The 17178-nt window shown below is 48.1% G+C and overlaps 1 protein-coding gene across 4 annotated transcripts in view; it reads left to right on the top strand.

The window, feature by feature from the left end:
- mpp7a (MAGUK p55 scaffold protein 7a) overlaps positions 1–17178 on the top strand; it is a 314814-nt gene that overhangs the window by 176127 nt on the left and 121509 nt on the right. For all 4 annotated transcript variants that reach the window (XM_060939197.1, XM_060939196.1, XM_060939198.1 and 1 more), the window contains 3 exons: positions 2746–2823; positions 6972–7052; positions 16129–16260. In XM_060939197.1, coding sequence (XP_060795180.1) covers positions 2746–2823; positions 6972–7052; positions 16129–16260 — 291 coding nt within the window. The remainder of the gene's footprint in view (positions 1–2745; positions 2824–6971; positions 7053–16128; positions 16261–17178) is intronic.

Raw genomic sequence — 17178 nt, 5'->3', positions numbered from 1 at the left:
AAATAAGAAACAATCAAAAAGTAATGTTTCAAAGCTGTTTATTAATTCTTCGTACTGCACAAACTAGCCCATCCTTTTGGCTACGAGCGGAGCCAGCTGGTAGATCAGACTTTTGCCATAGCCGGTCGGCAAAACAGCGAAAACGTCCTTCTTGAAAAGGAATGAGCGGAGAGCCTCTTCCTGCTCATGTTTCAACCAAAACTCCAAGTCTGATTCTTCTAAAACTGATTCCAAAGCGGAGTCAAACGCGCGCTGTTCACTAGCCGTAGCCATCTTTCCTGTTGTGCTTTCTCCAGCGTCGCGCAGCTTTGTCACTCCTGCAAAAGCCCGCCCAAAGAATCCAAACAAAAACCTTGCGTTGTGATTGGCGGGCACGATTTGATGCCCGGGGTGTTTTGTTGATATGGTGCGAGGCTAGACCCACTCGTAGGCAAAAATATTTTTGGCCGCTAGGCGGGTGGGTCTAGTTTACTAGACTAGAGAAACGGAGCACTTTTGCAGTTGTGTTATGAAATTTTGTTTGTTTTTAAAATATTGCTTTTATTTTGCGTAAAAACTGTAACGGAAACCTGGCTAGAGTTGCTAGGTTGCCAAAAAAAAACCCTCTCACTTTTGCATTCCTTCAGTGTAGTGAACGTCGAACCTCTTTACCTTCGAAAGGTGACTTGAAATATTACTCATGGCAACCCTTTGATGTTAGATCGTAAATGACTGGTCCGTCAGCTGAGAGTTGATATTGTAAGTCCCGCCCCTTTTTGATTTTGATTGGTTGGTGACAGAGATATGACGATGATGAGCTCGCTAATTCTAACTGTTTTCAATTGAAAGTGCTGTGATTGATGCAGGGGGCGGAGCTGTACTCTGGGGGCGTATTTACCGTGAGGACGTTGAGCGACGTTAACGCTGACCTTCAGCGGATTTGTACAGAAAACAAACACCACAAGCACAAAGCACACACGTTTGGTGGACACGAGCGTGAATAGTGTTCACCTGCTGCGAGAGCTGCTGTTGTAGAAAACTAATCAACAGCACTGTGCTTTCCTTTGCAGCGCTCCGTGTGTGTGATTCGACTGAAAGCGTTCTGGGGGGCGGGGAATAAACTGAAGCGTTACAGTGAAAGTCGGAGAGAGCGAGCGAGCGAGGTCGAGTCCTGGCTCGGCTCTTTCACAGGAACGGTCACACACCACATCACAGTTGTTCTGGAGGAGGAGCTTCACTCCGAGCACACCATCCAGCCCTCCTCCTGAAACTCCCCCTCCACCTGACCACACCCACAGGAGATCGGCCTTTACCTCTTTCTTGAGCCTCGTTCACCTGGGAAATGTTTTTGTCCTCCTGTGAGGACCGAGTCCCGTTCCCCGCGGTCCCGCGATCCAGGCGTCTTTCACACCGTAAGCAGTCGTGTGAGGGTGAGGGTGAGCCGTGGTGCTGTTCGCCTGGCGTTCAGTTCATCAGGAGGAGGAGGAGGAGGAGGTGGAGGAGGAGGAGGTTGATCCTTACTGATGTTTGTTAGGAATAAGTCATGGTGGTGTTGTCATGGTAACGCCCCTGAATTTGGAGAGTGTTCTGATTTTGTATAGATTGTGTGTTTTGGTTTAAATCCTTTGTTACGTCCTCCTGTTTTGTCCAGCCGGTTTGAGGGCGGAGCTCCGTGTGAGCTGAGTTAGTGATGTCACTCAATAATCCCCGTGGTGTTTTTATCAACCGTGTTTAAAACACAAACATTTATTAATAACGTAATAACCACAGATACAACCACCAACAATCATCATTAACTCTGTCTCTCTCTGTCTCTTGCTCTCTGTCTCTCTCTCTCTCTCTGTCTGTCTTTCTGTCTCTCTTTCTGTCTGTCTTTCTTTCTCTCTTTGTTTCCCTCTGTCTCTCTCTCTGTTTTCCTGTCTCTCTCTCTCTCTCTTCCCCCTCTCTGTCTCTGTGTATGTCTCTGTCTGCCTCTTTCTCTGTCTCTCTGCCTGTCTGTCTGTCTCTCACTCTCTCTCTGACTGCCTCTCTCTCTGTCTGCGTCTCTCTCTCCCTGTCTGCCTCTCTCTCTTGCTCTTTTTCTCTCTGCCTGTGTCTCTCTCTCTCTCCCTGTCTCTGTCTCCCTCACTCTCTCTCCCTCCCTCTGACTGCCTCTCTCTGTCTGCGTCTCTCTCTCCCTGTCTGCCTCTCTCTCTTGCTCTCTTTCTCTCTGCCTGTGTCTCTCTCTCTCTCTTGCTCTCTTTCTCTCTGCCTGTGTCTCTCTCTCTCTCTCTCCCTGTCTCTGTCTCCCTCACTCTCTCTCTCCCTCCTTCTGACTGCCTCTCTGTCTGTCTGTCTGTCTCTCTCTCTCCCCCCGTTGGTCTGTCTGTCTGCCTTTCTCTGTTTTGTCTCTCTGTCTCTATCTGTTTGTCTGTCTGTCTCTCTTTCTCTGCCTCGCTCTCTTTCTGTCTCGCCCTCTTTCTCTGTCTGTCTGTCTCTCTCTCACTCTCTCTCTGTCCCTCCCTGTGTCTCTGTCTCTCTCACTCTCCCTCCCTCTGACTGCCTCTCTCTCTGTCTCTCTATCTCCCCCCATTGGTCGGTCTGTCTGCCTGTCTCTCTGTCTGCCTCTCTCTCTGTTTGCCTGTCTGTCTCTCTGCCTCACTCTCTTTCTCTGTCTCTCTCTCCCCGTGTTTGTCTCTCACTCTGTCTCTCTCCCTCCCTCTGACTGCTTCTCTGTCTGTCTCTCTCTCTCTCCCGTCTGTCTGTCTCTCTCTCTGTCTCTCTCAGATCCATGAGAAGTTACAGCACTATGAGGAAAGGTGTCCTGCTCCTGTTCTGCACAGCGCTGGTGCTCTCACACAAGAAGTAAGTGCGCGCACACACACACACACACACACACACACACACACACAGGCAGTGCCTCCTTCACTAAAACACAACAATCATAACTTTACAACTGAAACAGTTGAGTGCAAAAGTTTGCACACCCTTACAGAATGGTCAAACCCGCACATGTTCCTTTATCACACGTTACAGTAATGTTTAATATTAATCTTATTCAGGGAACATGACTGATTGATTACGCCCACGTGTGTGTGTGCGCGCGCGTGAGTGAGATGATAACAAAAGTCATTGTGGTCGTTGTTGAACTCTGTGAACACCATGTTCCTGTAGGAGCCTTTCATCAGACGTCTTTATAAATAACGCTGTAAGTGTGTGTGTGTGTGTGAGACCGCACCTTTCAGGGATCAGGACTTGTTTTTCCAAAGAAGAGGAAACATCTTTTTCCATCCTCTTATTTTGCCAAAAAAAAAGGGTCATAAATTTTGGACTGCTGCTTGTAGACTCGTGTTATCACTGAATTTTATTAAAACGACAGATTTTCTGTTCTTTTGTCAGAATTAGAGATTTGCGTATACATCTGTTTAATGAGGACACATCTGTGCCTTTGTAGTTTAATGTAAACACACACACTCGCTGCAGTGCGTCTGGCGTTAGAGAGAAACGTACATGAGGAAGAGAGAAGATGGATGGACATGCGGGACGGAGAAGAAGGTGAGCAGACGGCCTGCAGCTGAGAGGGTGTGATGAGCCGTGTGTGTGTGTCTGTATAAGACATTAGTGTTATAAAACGCTCAGCACTCGGTGGTTTGTGTAACGGAGTATTAGATCAACACGGCCTCATGCACACGAAACACACAGCCTGTGTAAACACCAGGCGTTTACTCTGGAAGTGATCATGCGTGGATGATCAACACAACAGACGCATTACCCGGTGAGGCTCATTAGCAGGTCAGTGCTCCTGATGAGCAGGTCAGCAGCTACGCTCCGCCTCCGTGGACCTCCACGACTCTCACACTCGAGACCTCGACTGACCTCCTGTACGTCGACGGTCACGCCATGCACGAGGAAAGACGTACAGGGACGCCGATCAAGAACACATGCTCCTTTAAAGACACGTGAAGTCTGTCAACTGCTGCTCCTGTTGCATCACATGGCTGTGTAACACACTCTGAGGTGGTGCTATCTGCCCTCTTCTGCATACATGATGCCTCTGGATACTGTGATGGGCAGGAGAGAGAAAATAAGCCCCTCCCACCTAAAAAAAAAAAGTAGTTTTGCTCTCTTAAGTGACGACATCATGTAATAAATAATGTCCACCATGGATTATATTATAATCCATGATTTTATAACCGAATCAACACCACCACCTTCTGACCAATCACAATCCAGAACTCCTCAGTACTGTGTGTGTGTGTGTGTGGGAAAGCAGTTAATGCTGCTTAGTCTGAAATTGTTTCTTTTTAATTCCTAGTATTTGTCCCGTTGAGATTTTCTTCTCCTCTCGATCTGATCGGTTATTTTTCTCTCGCGAGAGGGGGGGAAAAAAAAGCGAAACCAAACGCTGATGATTGGTTCTCTCGTGTGATTGATGGCGTATTCACACCTACGTTGTTTGGTCCGGACCAAACAAACCAAATTTCCCTTGGTCCGGACCTTTTGGGTTGGTCTGAATACAAACCACCGAACTCTGGTCCGGACCAAACAAGCGGACCGAGACCGAGCTGCAAGGTCGGACTCGGTCCGGACCAAAGGAACCCTGGTGCGGATCTTTTGGAGGTGTGAAAACAGACCCGCCCTAATCCGACAGTTTTGCTTTTTTGTACCTCGGGAGCTTCCGTCGTTTGTCGAGCATTATGGGAAACAGAGTCTTGACACTCCACCGCAAAGTGCAAACACTGTTTCGGTTGTCAAGGGAACCTTACAACAGTCGTTCAGTCATTCAGACCAGTGGTAGGCTAGACTACAGAGTACAAAAAATGAGTAGGGGGCAAACGTGGGCCGAGGAAGAAACGCGCACCCTTGTGGATATCTGGGCAGATGTCCACATATCTGAGCTTTTGGAGAGAACACACAAAAATGCCGACGTGTTTGCTGTATTCAGTGAGAAAATGAAGGAGAAGGGGTTCACGCGCTCCCCAGAACAATGTCGGCTAAAAGTGAAGAAACTCCGTCAGACCTACATTAAAATCAGGGACATTCTTTCAAAAAGTGGCGGTACTAGCGACGCAAAAAAGAAATTCATCTATTACGATGGATAAGGCGAATATCCCGACACATACCTCCTCCGTCTTGCGTGAAGAGCCAGAACTGTCACAACATGATGTGCGCTCATCAGCGCTATCCTCCGTAGCCGCCTTGCCCTTTGTCGTCGTCGTTGATAAATTACTTGTACAACAGCATAGGAATCGCACAATTGTGAAAACAGTAAAAACTGGAAAAAACATATAGCTTTGATGACATTAAAAAGAATAACAGCACGGAAAGCCTCCATGACTACTTTTGAACTTAACGCTTTGTGCGCGTGTCGTCTCTGACCAATAGCTGAACGACCTCAGGGCGCGTGGCTTTGTTGACAGAGTTTGGTCCGCTTACTAAAATGTAGAGTGTGAAAGCGAACCGCACCAAAATGAAAAAATAAAAAAAACATTTGGTTCGGACCAAAGCAAGTGAACTATCGAACTATCCTGGTCTGAATACACCCTGAGTGTTTTGGTTTTTCAGTTCTGAGCCACACAGAGCCAAACTCGATGCTTTGATGTGTTTGTTTCCTTCCTTCTCTCTCTCTCTCTCTCTCTCTCTCTCTCTCCCTGTCCGGCCATCTTGTGTTCCTGTAAATCCTGCCCTCCTGTAATTCCGGATCCGTGTCAAAGTCAAACGCTGACCCTGAGATTTGCACTTTTCCTTCAGCGGGGTGAACAGTCCTGCACCGCGATAATTTGGTGTGTGCGCGCACGTGCGTGTGTGCAGCCCATCAAAGCGGCCAAATTACCGACGCCGCCCCCCTTCGTTTCTGCAGCCAGATCACTTTCGAGTGAGCGATTCGCCGCCGCTGCTCATTTCAGTGTTAAGTTTCGCTAATGGACCTGGAATTTATAGCGTGACATAAAATGACGTTTTAACCTCCATCTGGCTCGGAACGGCGTCTAGAACTGACACAGCAGGTGGGACGTGCTACACATACACACTTTTTTCAAAATTCTTATTCCGTCAGCAGACACGAAGATCAACACAATAACGAGAGAAGTGTGCATTCGTGGACGTGTCCATCTCGTCTTCACTGAAGCACGGTGTGAGGCGCAGTTCTGTATCTGTCCACAGGATGGCAGTAAAGAAATTCAGCCAGCAGCAGCAGTGAGACAGATCGTCCTCGTATCCCCTTGCGGTGTTAGAGGAGCCGTGAGCCTGAGACGGAGGGACAGATTAATATGAGGACGCAATGATGTGATGCATTTGTCACACTATAAACTGTTTTAACAATTTAAAATTAATTTTTTTTGGGGAAAAAAAAAAACACTTCCCAAAAATGTACCAGTAGATGGATGTGAAAATGGAGAAGTGTCCCACACGCGCGCTGTCCTGTGATGGACTGGTGTCCCATGGTGTGGACTCCGTATCCAGCCTGATCCTGACCCGGATAAAGAGCTTACTGAAGATAAAGGAAGGAATGAACATGTTGTGCTGAATCATGTGACCCGTGTCATCTGTGTTATTGTTTATTCAAAACACGTTTCACAACTTTTAAAGAGGGGGACAGACAGATGAACAGAGGAGGGGGAGAGAAAGACAGGGAGGGAGCTAAAGGGTGAGAGAGAGAGAGAGAGAGAGAGAAGGGGAGAGGGATGGACAGACCAGGAGACAGAGAGCTGGACACAGAGAAAGAGAGACATGGACAAAGAGAGATGGACACAGAGAGAGAGAGACAGACAGACAGACAGGCATGGGGAGAGAGAGACGGATAGACATAACATGTGAGACAAGATGGTGAGAATGAACAGGGAAAGGACAGAGAGGAGGACGAATAAAATCTTTCCAGGAATGTAGCAGCCACCAGGAGCCATTTTCCCTCCTCACTGATTATAATGGATGATGAATAAAAATGTTCTTCTATGTCTCTGTCCCTGTCTCCATCTCTGTCCCTGTCTCCATCTCTGTCTCTGTCCCTGTCTCAGGTGTCTGAGGAGCTCCAGACGAAGCCTATGAGTGCAGACATCACTGAGCTGCTGAAGCTGCTGTCAAAGCCTCATGTGAAGGTAAAGTGTGGCATATTAACCCTTTCTGTCTCACCCACAGCTCGTCTGTCTCTCTTCTCTTGCCCCTAACCCTGTTCTTGCCCCACCCCTGTTCTTGCCCCTGCCCATTCTTACCCCTGCCCGTACCCCTGTTCTTACCCCTACCCTTGTTCTTGCCCCTGCCCTTACCCCTGTTCTTACCCCTACCCTTGTTCTTGCCCCTGCCCTTACCCCTGTTCTTACCCCTAGCCCTGTTCTTGCCCCTGCCCTTACCCCTACCCCTGTTCTTGCCTCTGCCCCTACCCCTGTTCTTACCCCTACCCGCTCTCACCCCTACCCCTGTTCTTGCCTCTGCCCCTACCCCTGTTCTTACCCCTACCCGCTCTCACCCCTACCCCTGTTCTTACCCCTACCCCTGTTCTTGCCTCTGCCCCTACCCCTGTTCTTACCCCTACCCCTGTTCCTGCCCCTACCCGTTCTTGCCCCTACCCCTGTTCTTGCCCCTACCCCTGTTCTTGCCCCTACCCCTGTTCTTGCCCCTACCCCTGTTCTTGCCCCTACCCCTGTTCTTGCCCCTGCCCGTTGTTACCTCTGCCCTTACCCCTGTTCTTACCCCTACCCCTGCCCCTACCCCTGCCTCCTCCTCAGTGTCAGTGAAATGTAAAGCACAAGCAGATGGCCACCGTGGGCTGAATGGCGTCTCTGTGCGTTACAGTAACTGTATCACTCTTGATTACGGCTGGAAGCCATCAATTTGCTGCGAGCAGACATAGATCAGATCCCCTCTCACCACACACGCCTCCCCTTTAACAGCGCCTTTATGATTCACACGTGCAGAAACACATTTCAGTCACGTCTCACTAATACTGACAGCGACGAAAGCAGCAATTATGGTTTCCTCATTCCTCAGTGTGTATTCACATCTAAAGCTGCTCACATGTGGGGTTTGAGCAATCACTGGACACACACACACCGTACACATCCCCAGAGACGGGGGTCGATCAGCCGACAGTAATGAGGTCATGGTGTTAGGAGTCATGCTGAGGTCAGCACACAGGGCAACACACACCCAGCGCTCCTCTAACGTTCTCCTGGAGGGATGATGGAGGGATGCTAAGCAGGATGATGACAAGATTCCTGTGTGAATAAAATGAACGGGCGTGTTATTGTACGCTGTCAGTGATCCAGTGATGCTCTCATGAGATGGTCATTAAAGAGACTCCAGTGAAAGATGATGATGATCCTCGTGTTAATATTTTGTCCGAATCAGTTTTTTTTCTCCGCCCGCAGTGTTTAAGGGTGTGAGTTAAACTCCCAGCTGTAGCTCGGACTGTTAGAGCGCCGACACTGGAGACTCCTTCCATCAGGGTCACGTAAACCCAGATATGATAAATAAACACAAACCTCTCCTGACTGTCATAAACTTACTGCCCCCGGATCAGCAGTCACACGTTTATCTTCTGTTCATGGCCGCGAGTGGGGCCTCAGCGGTGAAGACTCTGGGTTACTGAACAGAAGGTCAGGGGTTCAAGCCCCAGCCCTTGAGTAAGGCCTTTATAGCCCTCCCTCCCTCCCCCAGGGGGCGCTTTTCACAGCTGACCCTCACCTCTGACCCCAACACCCAAACAAAAGAATCTCACTGTGCTGGTGTGAGAGAGAGAATTAAAGGTTGCTCCTTCCTTCCTTCCTTCCTTCCTTCCTTCCTTTTCTTCTTGTTTGTCCTTTTTTCTTCTTTCCTTTTTCTCCTTCCCTCCATCCTTCCTTCCTTTCTTTTCTTCTTGTTTGTCCTTTTTTCTTCTTTCCTTTCTTTCTCCTTCCCTCCATCCTTCCTTCCTTTCTTTTCTTCTTGTTTGTTCTTCCTTCCTTGTTTCTCTTTCCTTCATTCTTTCCTTCTTTTATCTTTCCTTCCTTCCTTCCTTCCTTCCTTCCTTTTCTTCTTGTTTGTCCTTTTTTCTTCTTTCCTTTCTTTCTCCTTCCCTCCATCCTTCCTTCCTTTTCTTCGTTTGTCCTTTTTTCTTCTTTCCTTTCTTTCTCCTTCCCTCCATCCTTCCTTCCTTCCTTTTCTTCTTGTTTGTCCTTTTTTCTTCTTTCCTTTCTTTCTCCTTCCCTCCATCCTTCCTTCCTTCCTTTTCTTCTTGTTTGTCCTTTTTTCTTCTTTCCTTTCTTTCTCCTTCCCTCCATCCTTCCTTCCTTTCTTTTCTTCTTGTTTGTCCTTTTTTTCTTCTTTCCTTTCTTTCTCCTTCCCTCCATCCTTCCTTCCTTTCTTTTCTTCTTGTTTGTTCTTCCTTCCTTGTTTCTCTTTCCTTCATTCTTTCCTTCTTTTATCTTTTCTCCTTCCTTCCTTTTCTTCTTGTTTGTCCTTTTTTCTTCTTTCCTTTCTTTCTCCTTCCCTCCATCCTTCCTTCCTTTCTTTTCTTCTTGTTTGTCCTTTTTTTCTTCTTTCCTTTCTTTCTCCTTCCCTCCATCCTTCCTTCCTTTCTTTTCTTCTTGTTTGTTCTTCCTTCCTTGTTTCTCTTTCCTTCATTCTTTCCTTCTTTTATCTTTTCTCCTTCCTTCCTTTTCTTCTTGTTTGTCCTTTTTTCTTCTTTCCTTTCTTTCTCCTTCCCTCCATCCTTCCTTCCTTCCTTTTCTTTGTTTGTCCTTTTTTCTTCTTTCCTTTCTTTCTCCTTCCCTCCATCCTTCCTTCCTTTCTTTCTTTTCTTCTTGTTTGTTCTTCCTTCCTTCCTTGTTTCTCTTTCCTTCATTCTTTCCTTCTTTTATCTTTTCTCCTTCCTTCCTCCTTTTCTTCTTGTTTTTCTTTTTCCTTTTCTTTTCATTCTTGTATCTTCTTTCTTTCGTCTTCCTTGTTTGTTCTTTTTCCTCCTTTCTTTCTTCTTTCCTTTCTTCCTTCCTTGTTTGTTCTTCCTTTCTTACTCCTCTCACACCGGAGACTCCTTCCATAAATGTTACATTAAACTGCTGAAACGGTCACCGTAGCAACAGTTGCACTTTTTTCCACTCCGACTGAGCTGTTACTATAGAAACGATAACGCATTGGATTCATATTAATGCATCAATAATATAAAGGTGTGGCTTCTTGCTGTTTCTGACCAATCAGGACCCAGAGCTGGCCCTCTCCATGGTGTAATGGTGAATATTTGAGGAGGGTCAGGTGTGAGAGTCGGGCTCTTTTCCCTGATGAGCGTTCCGTGTGGAATGCGGCGTGGTGTTTTGATGAAAAGATGGCGGGATGTTAATGGAGTTAAACAGATGAAATTTCACGCAGTTCAACGTGGCGTTTTTTTTAAACAATCCAAAATGTGTGTTTGTGCTGATGGTGGCTCTGCTTTCCATTTTCACTCGATCCCATGTCCTCAAACAGATGAGTTTCCTCCAGCGTTACTTCATCTGTTGCTCGTTTTTTATCCGCGGCACGTCGCCGGAATGCGTCTTTATCATGGAAATGAGAGGAAATGGCGAGGAGGAGAGAGGAAAAGAAAACGTTTCCATCGGCAGCCGACACACACATCATCGTTAAAGAGGCTGAATAATGAACCTCCAAATTTCATCTTTCCTTTCCTTAATTTTTCTTCTTCTTGCTCATCCGTCGCTCCTGCTTGGCGCGTGTGAATTATGGAAGATGGATGAGAGCTTCATGATCTGTCTCTGTGTGTGCGTGTGTGTGTGTGTGTGTGTGTGGACCTGGCGGATTCAAAAAAACAAAAGATACAAAAACAAAACAGCTCTTACTCATTAAAATAACTCATCCTGATTTTATTATGTGTTTTTAAAAAACAGTTACTGAAATAAAATAAAATATTGAGTATTTTAAAAATTAAAGCTTCTGAAATTGTTTTTTCTTTTCATTGAATTTCCTGGAACATTAGAGCCGCGTATCTGATTGGCAGAGAGAAGCGTAATGAAACAGTGAGACTAATCCTTTCAGACAGAGCTTCATTTATCACACACACACACTCACACACACACACACACACACACACACACACACACACACAATCACTCACACACACGGACCATCAAAGCACAGCTGTTTAGCCAACACACGCTCACATGTACCAAATCAGATAAATGACACTTCTGGCGCTACTGTGTGTATCTCTCTGTTCTCTCTCTCTCCGTCCCTCTCTCACACTCTCTCTCTCCGTCCCTCTCTCTGTTCTCTCCGTCCCTCTCTCACACTCTCTCTCTCCGTCCCTCTCTCACTCTCTCCGTCCCTCTCTCACACTCTCCGTCCCTCTCTCACACTCTCTCCGTCCCTCTCTCACACTCTCTCTCTCCGTCCCTCTCTCACACTCTCTCTCTCCGTCCCTCTCTCACACACTCTCTCTCCATCCCTCTCTCACACTCTCTCTCCATCCCTCTCTCACACACTCTGTCCCTCTCTCACACTCTCCGTCCTTCTCTCACACTCTCCGTCCTTCTCTCACACTCTCCGTCCTTCTCTCACACTCTCCGTCCTTCTCTCACACTCTCCGTCCCTCTCTCACACTCTCTCTCTCCGTCCCTCTCTCTCACTCTCCGTCCCTCTCTCACACTCTCTCTCTGTTCCACTCTCACACTCTCTCTCTGTCCCACTCTCACTCTCTCTCTCTGTCCCACTCTCTCACTCTGTCTCCGTCCCTCTCTCACACTCTCTGTCCCTCTCTCACACTCACTCTCTGTCCCTCTCTCACACTCTCTCTCTGTCCCTCTCTCACACTCTCTCTCTCTGTCCCTCTCTCACACTCTCTCTCCGTCCCTCTCTCACACTCTCTCCGTCCCTCTCTCACACTCTCTCCGTCCCTCTCTCACACTCTCTCTCTCCGTCCCTCTCTCACACACTCTCTCTCCGTCCCTCTCTCACACTCTCCGTCCCTCTCTCACACTCTCCGTCCTTCTCTCACACTCTCCGTCCCTCTCTCACACTCTCTCCGTCCCTCTCTCTCACTCTCCGTCCCTCTCTCACACTCTCTCTCTGTTCCACTCTCACACTCTCTCTCTGTCCCACTCTCACTCTCTCTCTCTGTCCCACTCTCTCACTCTGTCTCCGTCCCTCTCTCACACTCTCTGTCCCTCTCTCACACTCACTCTCTGTCCCTCTCTCACACTCTCTCTCTCTGTCCCTCTCTCACACTCTCTCTCTCTCTGTCCCTCTCTCACACTCTCTCTCTCTGTCCCTCCCTCACACTCACTCTCCGTCCCTCCCTCACACTCGCTCTCCGTCCCTCTCTCACACTCACTCTCCGTCTCTCTCTCACACTCACTCTCCGTCCCTCTCTCACACTCTCTCTCTGTCCCACTCTCACACTCTCCCTCTCTCTCTCTGTCCCTCTCTCACACTCTCTCTCTGTCCCACTCTCACACTCTGTCTCTGTCCCTCTCTCACACTCTCTCTCCGTCCCACTCTCACACTCTCTCTCACACTCTCTCTCCCACTCTCACACTCTCTCTCTCTGTCCCACTCTCACTCTCTGTCCCACTCTCACTCTCTGTCCCACTCTCACACTCTCTCTCTGTACCACTCTCACACTCTCTCTGTCCCTCTCTCACTCTCTCTCTCTGTCCCTCTCTCACTCTCTCTCTCTCTGTCCCACTCTCACACTCACTCTCCGTCCCACTCTCACACTCACTCTCCGTCCCTCTCTCACACTCACTCTCCGTCCCTCTCTCACACTCTCTCTCACACACTCTCTCTCTCTCTCTGTCCCACTCTCTCACTCTCTCTCTGTCCCACTCTCTCACTCTCTCTCTGTCCCACTCTCACTCTCTCTCTGTCCCTCTCTCACTCTCTCTGTCCCTCTCTCACACTCTCTCTCTGTCCCTCTCTCACACTCTCTCTCTGTCCCTCTCTCACACTCTCTCTCTGTCCCTCTCTCACACTCACTCTCTGTCCCTCTCTCACTCTGTCTCTCTGTCCCACTCTCACACTCTCTTTCTCTGTACCACTCTCTCTCTCTCTCTCTCTGTCCCACTCTCACACTCTCTCTGTCCCACTCTCACACACTCTCTGTCCCACTCTCACTCTCTCTCTGTCCCTCTCACACTCTCTCTGTCCCTCTCTCACACTCACTGTTCGTCTCTCTGTCTGTCCCTCTCTCACACTCTCTCTCCGTCCCTCTCTCACACTGTCTCTCTCTCTCTGTCTCTCTCTGTCTCTCTCTCACACTCTCTGTCCCTCTCTCACACTCACTCTCTCTGTCTCTCTGTTCCTCTCTCTCTCTCTCTCTCTCTCTCTCTCTCTCTCTCTCTCTGTCCCTCTCACACTCACTCTCTGTCCCTCTCACACACTCTCTGTCCCTCTCACACTCTGTCCCTCTCACACACTCACTCACTCTCTGTCCCTCTCACACACTCACTCACTCACTCTCTGTCCCTCTCACTCACTTTCTGTCCCTCTCACACACTCTCTGTCCCTCTCACACACTCACTCTCTGTCCCTCTCACACACTCACTCTCTGTCCCTCTCACACACTCACTCTCTGTCCCTCTCACACACTCACTCTCCGTCCCTCCCTCACACTCGCTCTCCGTCCCTCTCTCACACTGTCTCTCTCTCTCTGTCTCTGTCTCTCTCTCACACTCTCTGTCCCTCTCTCACACTCACTCTCTCTGTCTCTCTGTTCCTCTCTCTCTCTCTCTCTCTCTCTCTCTGTCACTCTCACACTCACTCTCTGTCCCTCTCACACACTCTCTGTCCCTCTCACACTCTGTCCCTCTCACACACTCACTCACTCTCTGTCCCTCTCACACACTCACTCACTCACTCTCTGTCCCTCTCACTCACTTTCTGTCCCTCTCACACACTCTCTGTCCCTCTCACACACTCACTCTCTGTCCCTCTCACACACTCACTCTCTGTCCCTCTCTCACACTCTCTCTCTCTGTCCCTCCCTCACACTCACTCTCCGTCCCTCCCTCACACTCGCTCTCCGTCCCTCTCTCACACTCACTCTCCGTCTCTCTCTCACACTCACTCTCCGTCCCTCTCTCACACTCTCTCTCTGTCCCACTCTCACACTCTCCCTCTCTCTCTCTGTCCCTCTCACACTCTCTCTCTGTCCCACTCTCACACTCTGTCTCTGTCCCACTCTCACACTCACTCTCTGTCCCTCTCTCACACTCTCTCTCCGTCCCACTCTCTCACTCTCTCTCACACTCTCTCTCCCACTCTCACACACTCTCTCTCTGTCCCACTCTCACTCTCTGTCCCACTCTCACACTCTCTCTCTGTACCACTCTCACACTCTCTCTGTCCCTCTCTCACTCTCTCTCTCTGTCCCTCTCTCACTCTCTCTCTCTCTGTCCCACTCTCACACTCACTCTCCGTCCCACTCTCACACTCACTCTCCGTCCCTCTCTCACACTCACTCTCCGTCCCTCTCTCACACTCTCTCTCACACACTCTCTCTCTCTCTCTGTCCCACTCTCTCACTCTCTCTCTGTCCCACTCTCACTCTCTCTCTGTCCCTCTCTCACTCTCTCTGTCCCTCTCTCACACTCTCTCTCTGTCCCTCTCTCACACTCTCTCTCTGTCCCTCTCTCACACTCACTCTCTGTCCCTCTCTCACTCTGTCTCTCTGTCCCACTCTCACACTCTCTTTCTCTGTACCACTCTCTCTCTCTCTCTCTCTCTCTCTCTCTCTCTCTCTCTCTCTCTGTCCCACTCTCACACTCTCTCTGTCCCACTCTCACACACTCTCTGTCCCACTCTCACTCTCTCTCTGTCCCTCTCACACTCTCTCTGTCCCTCTCTCACACTCACTGTTCGTCTCTCTGTCTGTCCCTCTCTCACACTCTCTCTCCGTCCCTCTCTCACACTGTCTCTCTCTGTCTCTCTCTCACACTCTCTGTCCCTCTCTCACACTCACTCTCTCTGTCTCTCTGTTCCTCTCTCTCTCTCTCTCTCTTTCTCTCTGTCCCTCTCACACTCACTCTCTGTCCCTCTCACACACTCTCTGTCCCTCTCACACTCTGTCCCTCTCACACACTCACTCACTCTCTGTCCCTCTCACACACTCACTCACTCACTCTCTGTCCCTCTCACTCACTTTCTGTCCCTCTCACACACTCTCTGTCCCTCTCACACACTCACTCTCTGTCCCTCTCACACACTCACTCTCTGTCCCTCTCACACACTCACTCTCTGTCCCTCTCACACACTCACTCTCTCTGTCCCTCTCACACTCACTCTCTCTGTCCCTCTCACACTCACTCTCTCTGTCCCTCTCACACTCACTCTCTCTGTCCCTCTCACACTCACTCTCTCTGTCCCTCTCACACTCACTCTCTGTCCCTCTCTCACTCACTCTCTGTCCCTCTCTCACTCACTCTCTGTCCCTCTCTCACTCACTCTCTCTGTCCCTCTCTCACTCACTCTCTCTGTCCCTCTCTCACTCACTCTCTCTGTCCCTCTCACACTCTCTCTCTGTCCCTCTCACACTCACTCTCTCTCTCTCTCTCTGTCCCTCTCACACTCACTCTCTGTCCCTCTCACACTCACTCTCTGTCCCTCTCACACACTCTCTCTCTGTCCCTCTCACACTCTGTCCCTCTCACACACTCACTCACTCTCTGTCCCTCTCACACACTCACTCTCTCTGTCCCTCTCACACTCACTCTCTCTGTCCCTCTCACACTCACTCTCTCTGTCCCTCTCTCACTCACTCTTTGTCCCTCTCTCACTCACTCTCTGTCCCTCTCTCACACTCGCTCTCTCTGTCCCTTTCACACTCGCTCTCTCTGTTTCTCTCTCTCTCTCTCTCTCTCTCTCTGTCCCTCTCACACTCTCTCTCTGTCCCTCTCACACTCACTCTCTGTTCCTCTCTCTCTCTCTCTCTCTCTCTCTCTGTCCCTCTCACACTCACTCTCTGTCCCTCTCTCACACTCTCTCTGTCCCTCTCACACTCTCTCTCTCTGTCCCTCTCTCACACTCTCTCTGTCCCTCTCACACTCTCTCTCTCTGTCCCTCTCTCACTCACTCTCTGTCCCTCTCTCACACCCTCTCTGTGTCCCTCTCTGTCCCTCTGTCACACACTGTGCCCCTCTCTCTCTCTTTCTTTGTCCCTCCTCTTTCTTTCTCTCTCTCTCTCACTTGCTCTTTGTCTCTCCCAATCCCCAGAGTTTGTTGTCGGTTCATGACACCGTGGCCCAGAAGAGTTATGATCCTCATCTTCCTCCTCTCCCAGACGAGATCGATGATGATGAAGATTCAGTCAAGATCATCCGACTCGTCAAGAATAAAGAGCCTCTAGTGAGTGTTATATACACGCGCGCACACACACACACACACACACACACACACACACACACACACACACAGTGCTTCAATTTACCTCACAATTTACAGAAAATCATCAACTGAGTAAATTTGTCTTCTGAATGCTGATTAAATTTGAAACACATCGTATCAAAGATGTTCCTGATTCCCATGATGCCTTGTGTGAGATGTGTGCGGATTTTTTTGTGGAAATTTTTGAGTTGTACTAAAATGTGAAAGCGCCGCCTGACCCCGCCCACCAACTGCTGAAAAAGTATTTAAGTTATTTTATGAAATAATTAGCAGATTAAAAACGAGAAGTCTAGACATATTTTTTTTTATATATAAATATAAAATTGTTGAACTCGTAACTGAAAAATTCTGGAATAAAAATTATTGGTAAACCAGAAAAATTAGATCAATAAATACAACATTAAATATTTATAGCATAAATTACAGCAAATAAAATAAATCTGTGCTTCAGTCCATATTATTTATTGATTTATTTATTGGAAGTAAAATGTATTAGTTTATTTTATTGAGTGATTATATATTTATTTGTTCATTTATTGATTTATTTATTGAACTAAAAATGTATTTATGTAGTAAATAATTCACTCATTTTTTTCATTGAAAGTTGTATTTATAAAATATTTATTAAATTAGTTATTTACTCATTTATTTATCAAAAATGAATGTATTTAGGTACTGATTTAATTAATTTAAGGTTAAAATATGTATTTATTCATTTATTTCTTTATTTATTAAAATTAAAAAATAAATGCTGCAACTTCACCTTATTACCGACCTTTACATTTCTTTAGCATCTTTCTTTTTTTAACCACATCTCCTCCGTTCTCAGAATCTGTGTGAGAGAGAGAGAGAGAGAGAGAGAGAGAGAGACGTGTGGTC

Source organism: Neoarius graeffei, chromosome 14 (assembly GCF_027579695.1).
Source record: "Neoarius graeffei isolate fNeoGra1 chromosome 14, fNeoGra1.pri, whole genome shotgun sequence".
Lineage (NCBI taxonomy): Eukaryota > Metazoa > Chordata > Actinopteri > Siluriformes > Ariidae > Neoarius > Neoarius graeffei.
This window is presented reverse-complemented; position numbering and strand designations above follow the sequence as displayed.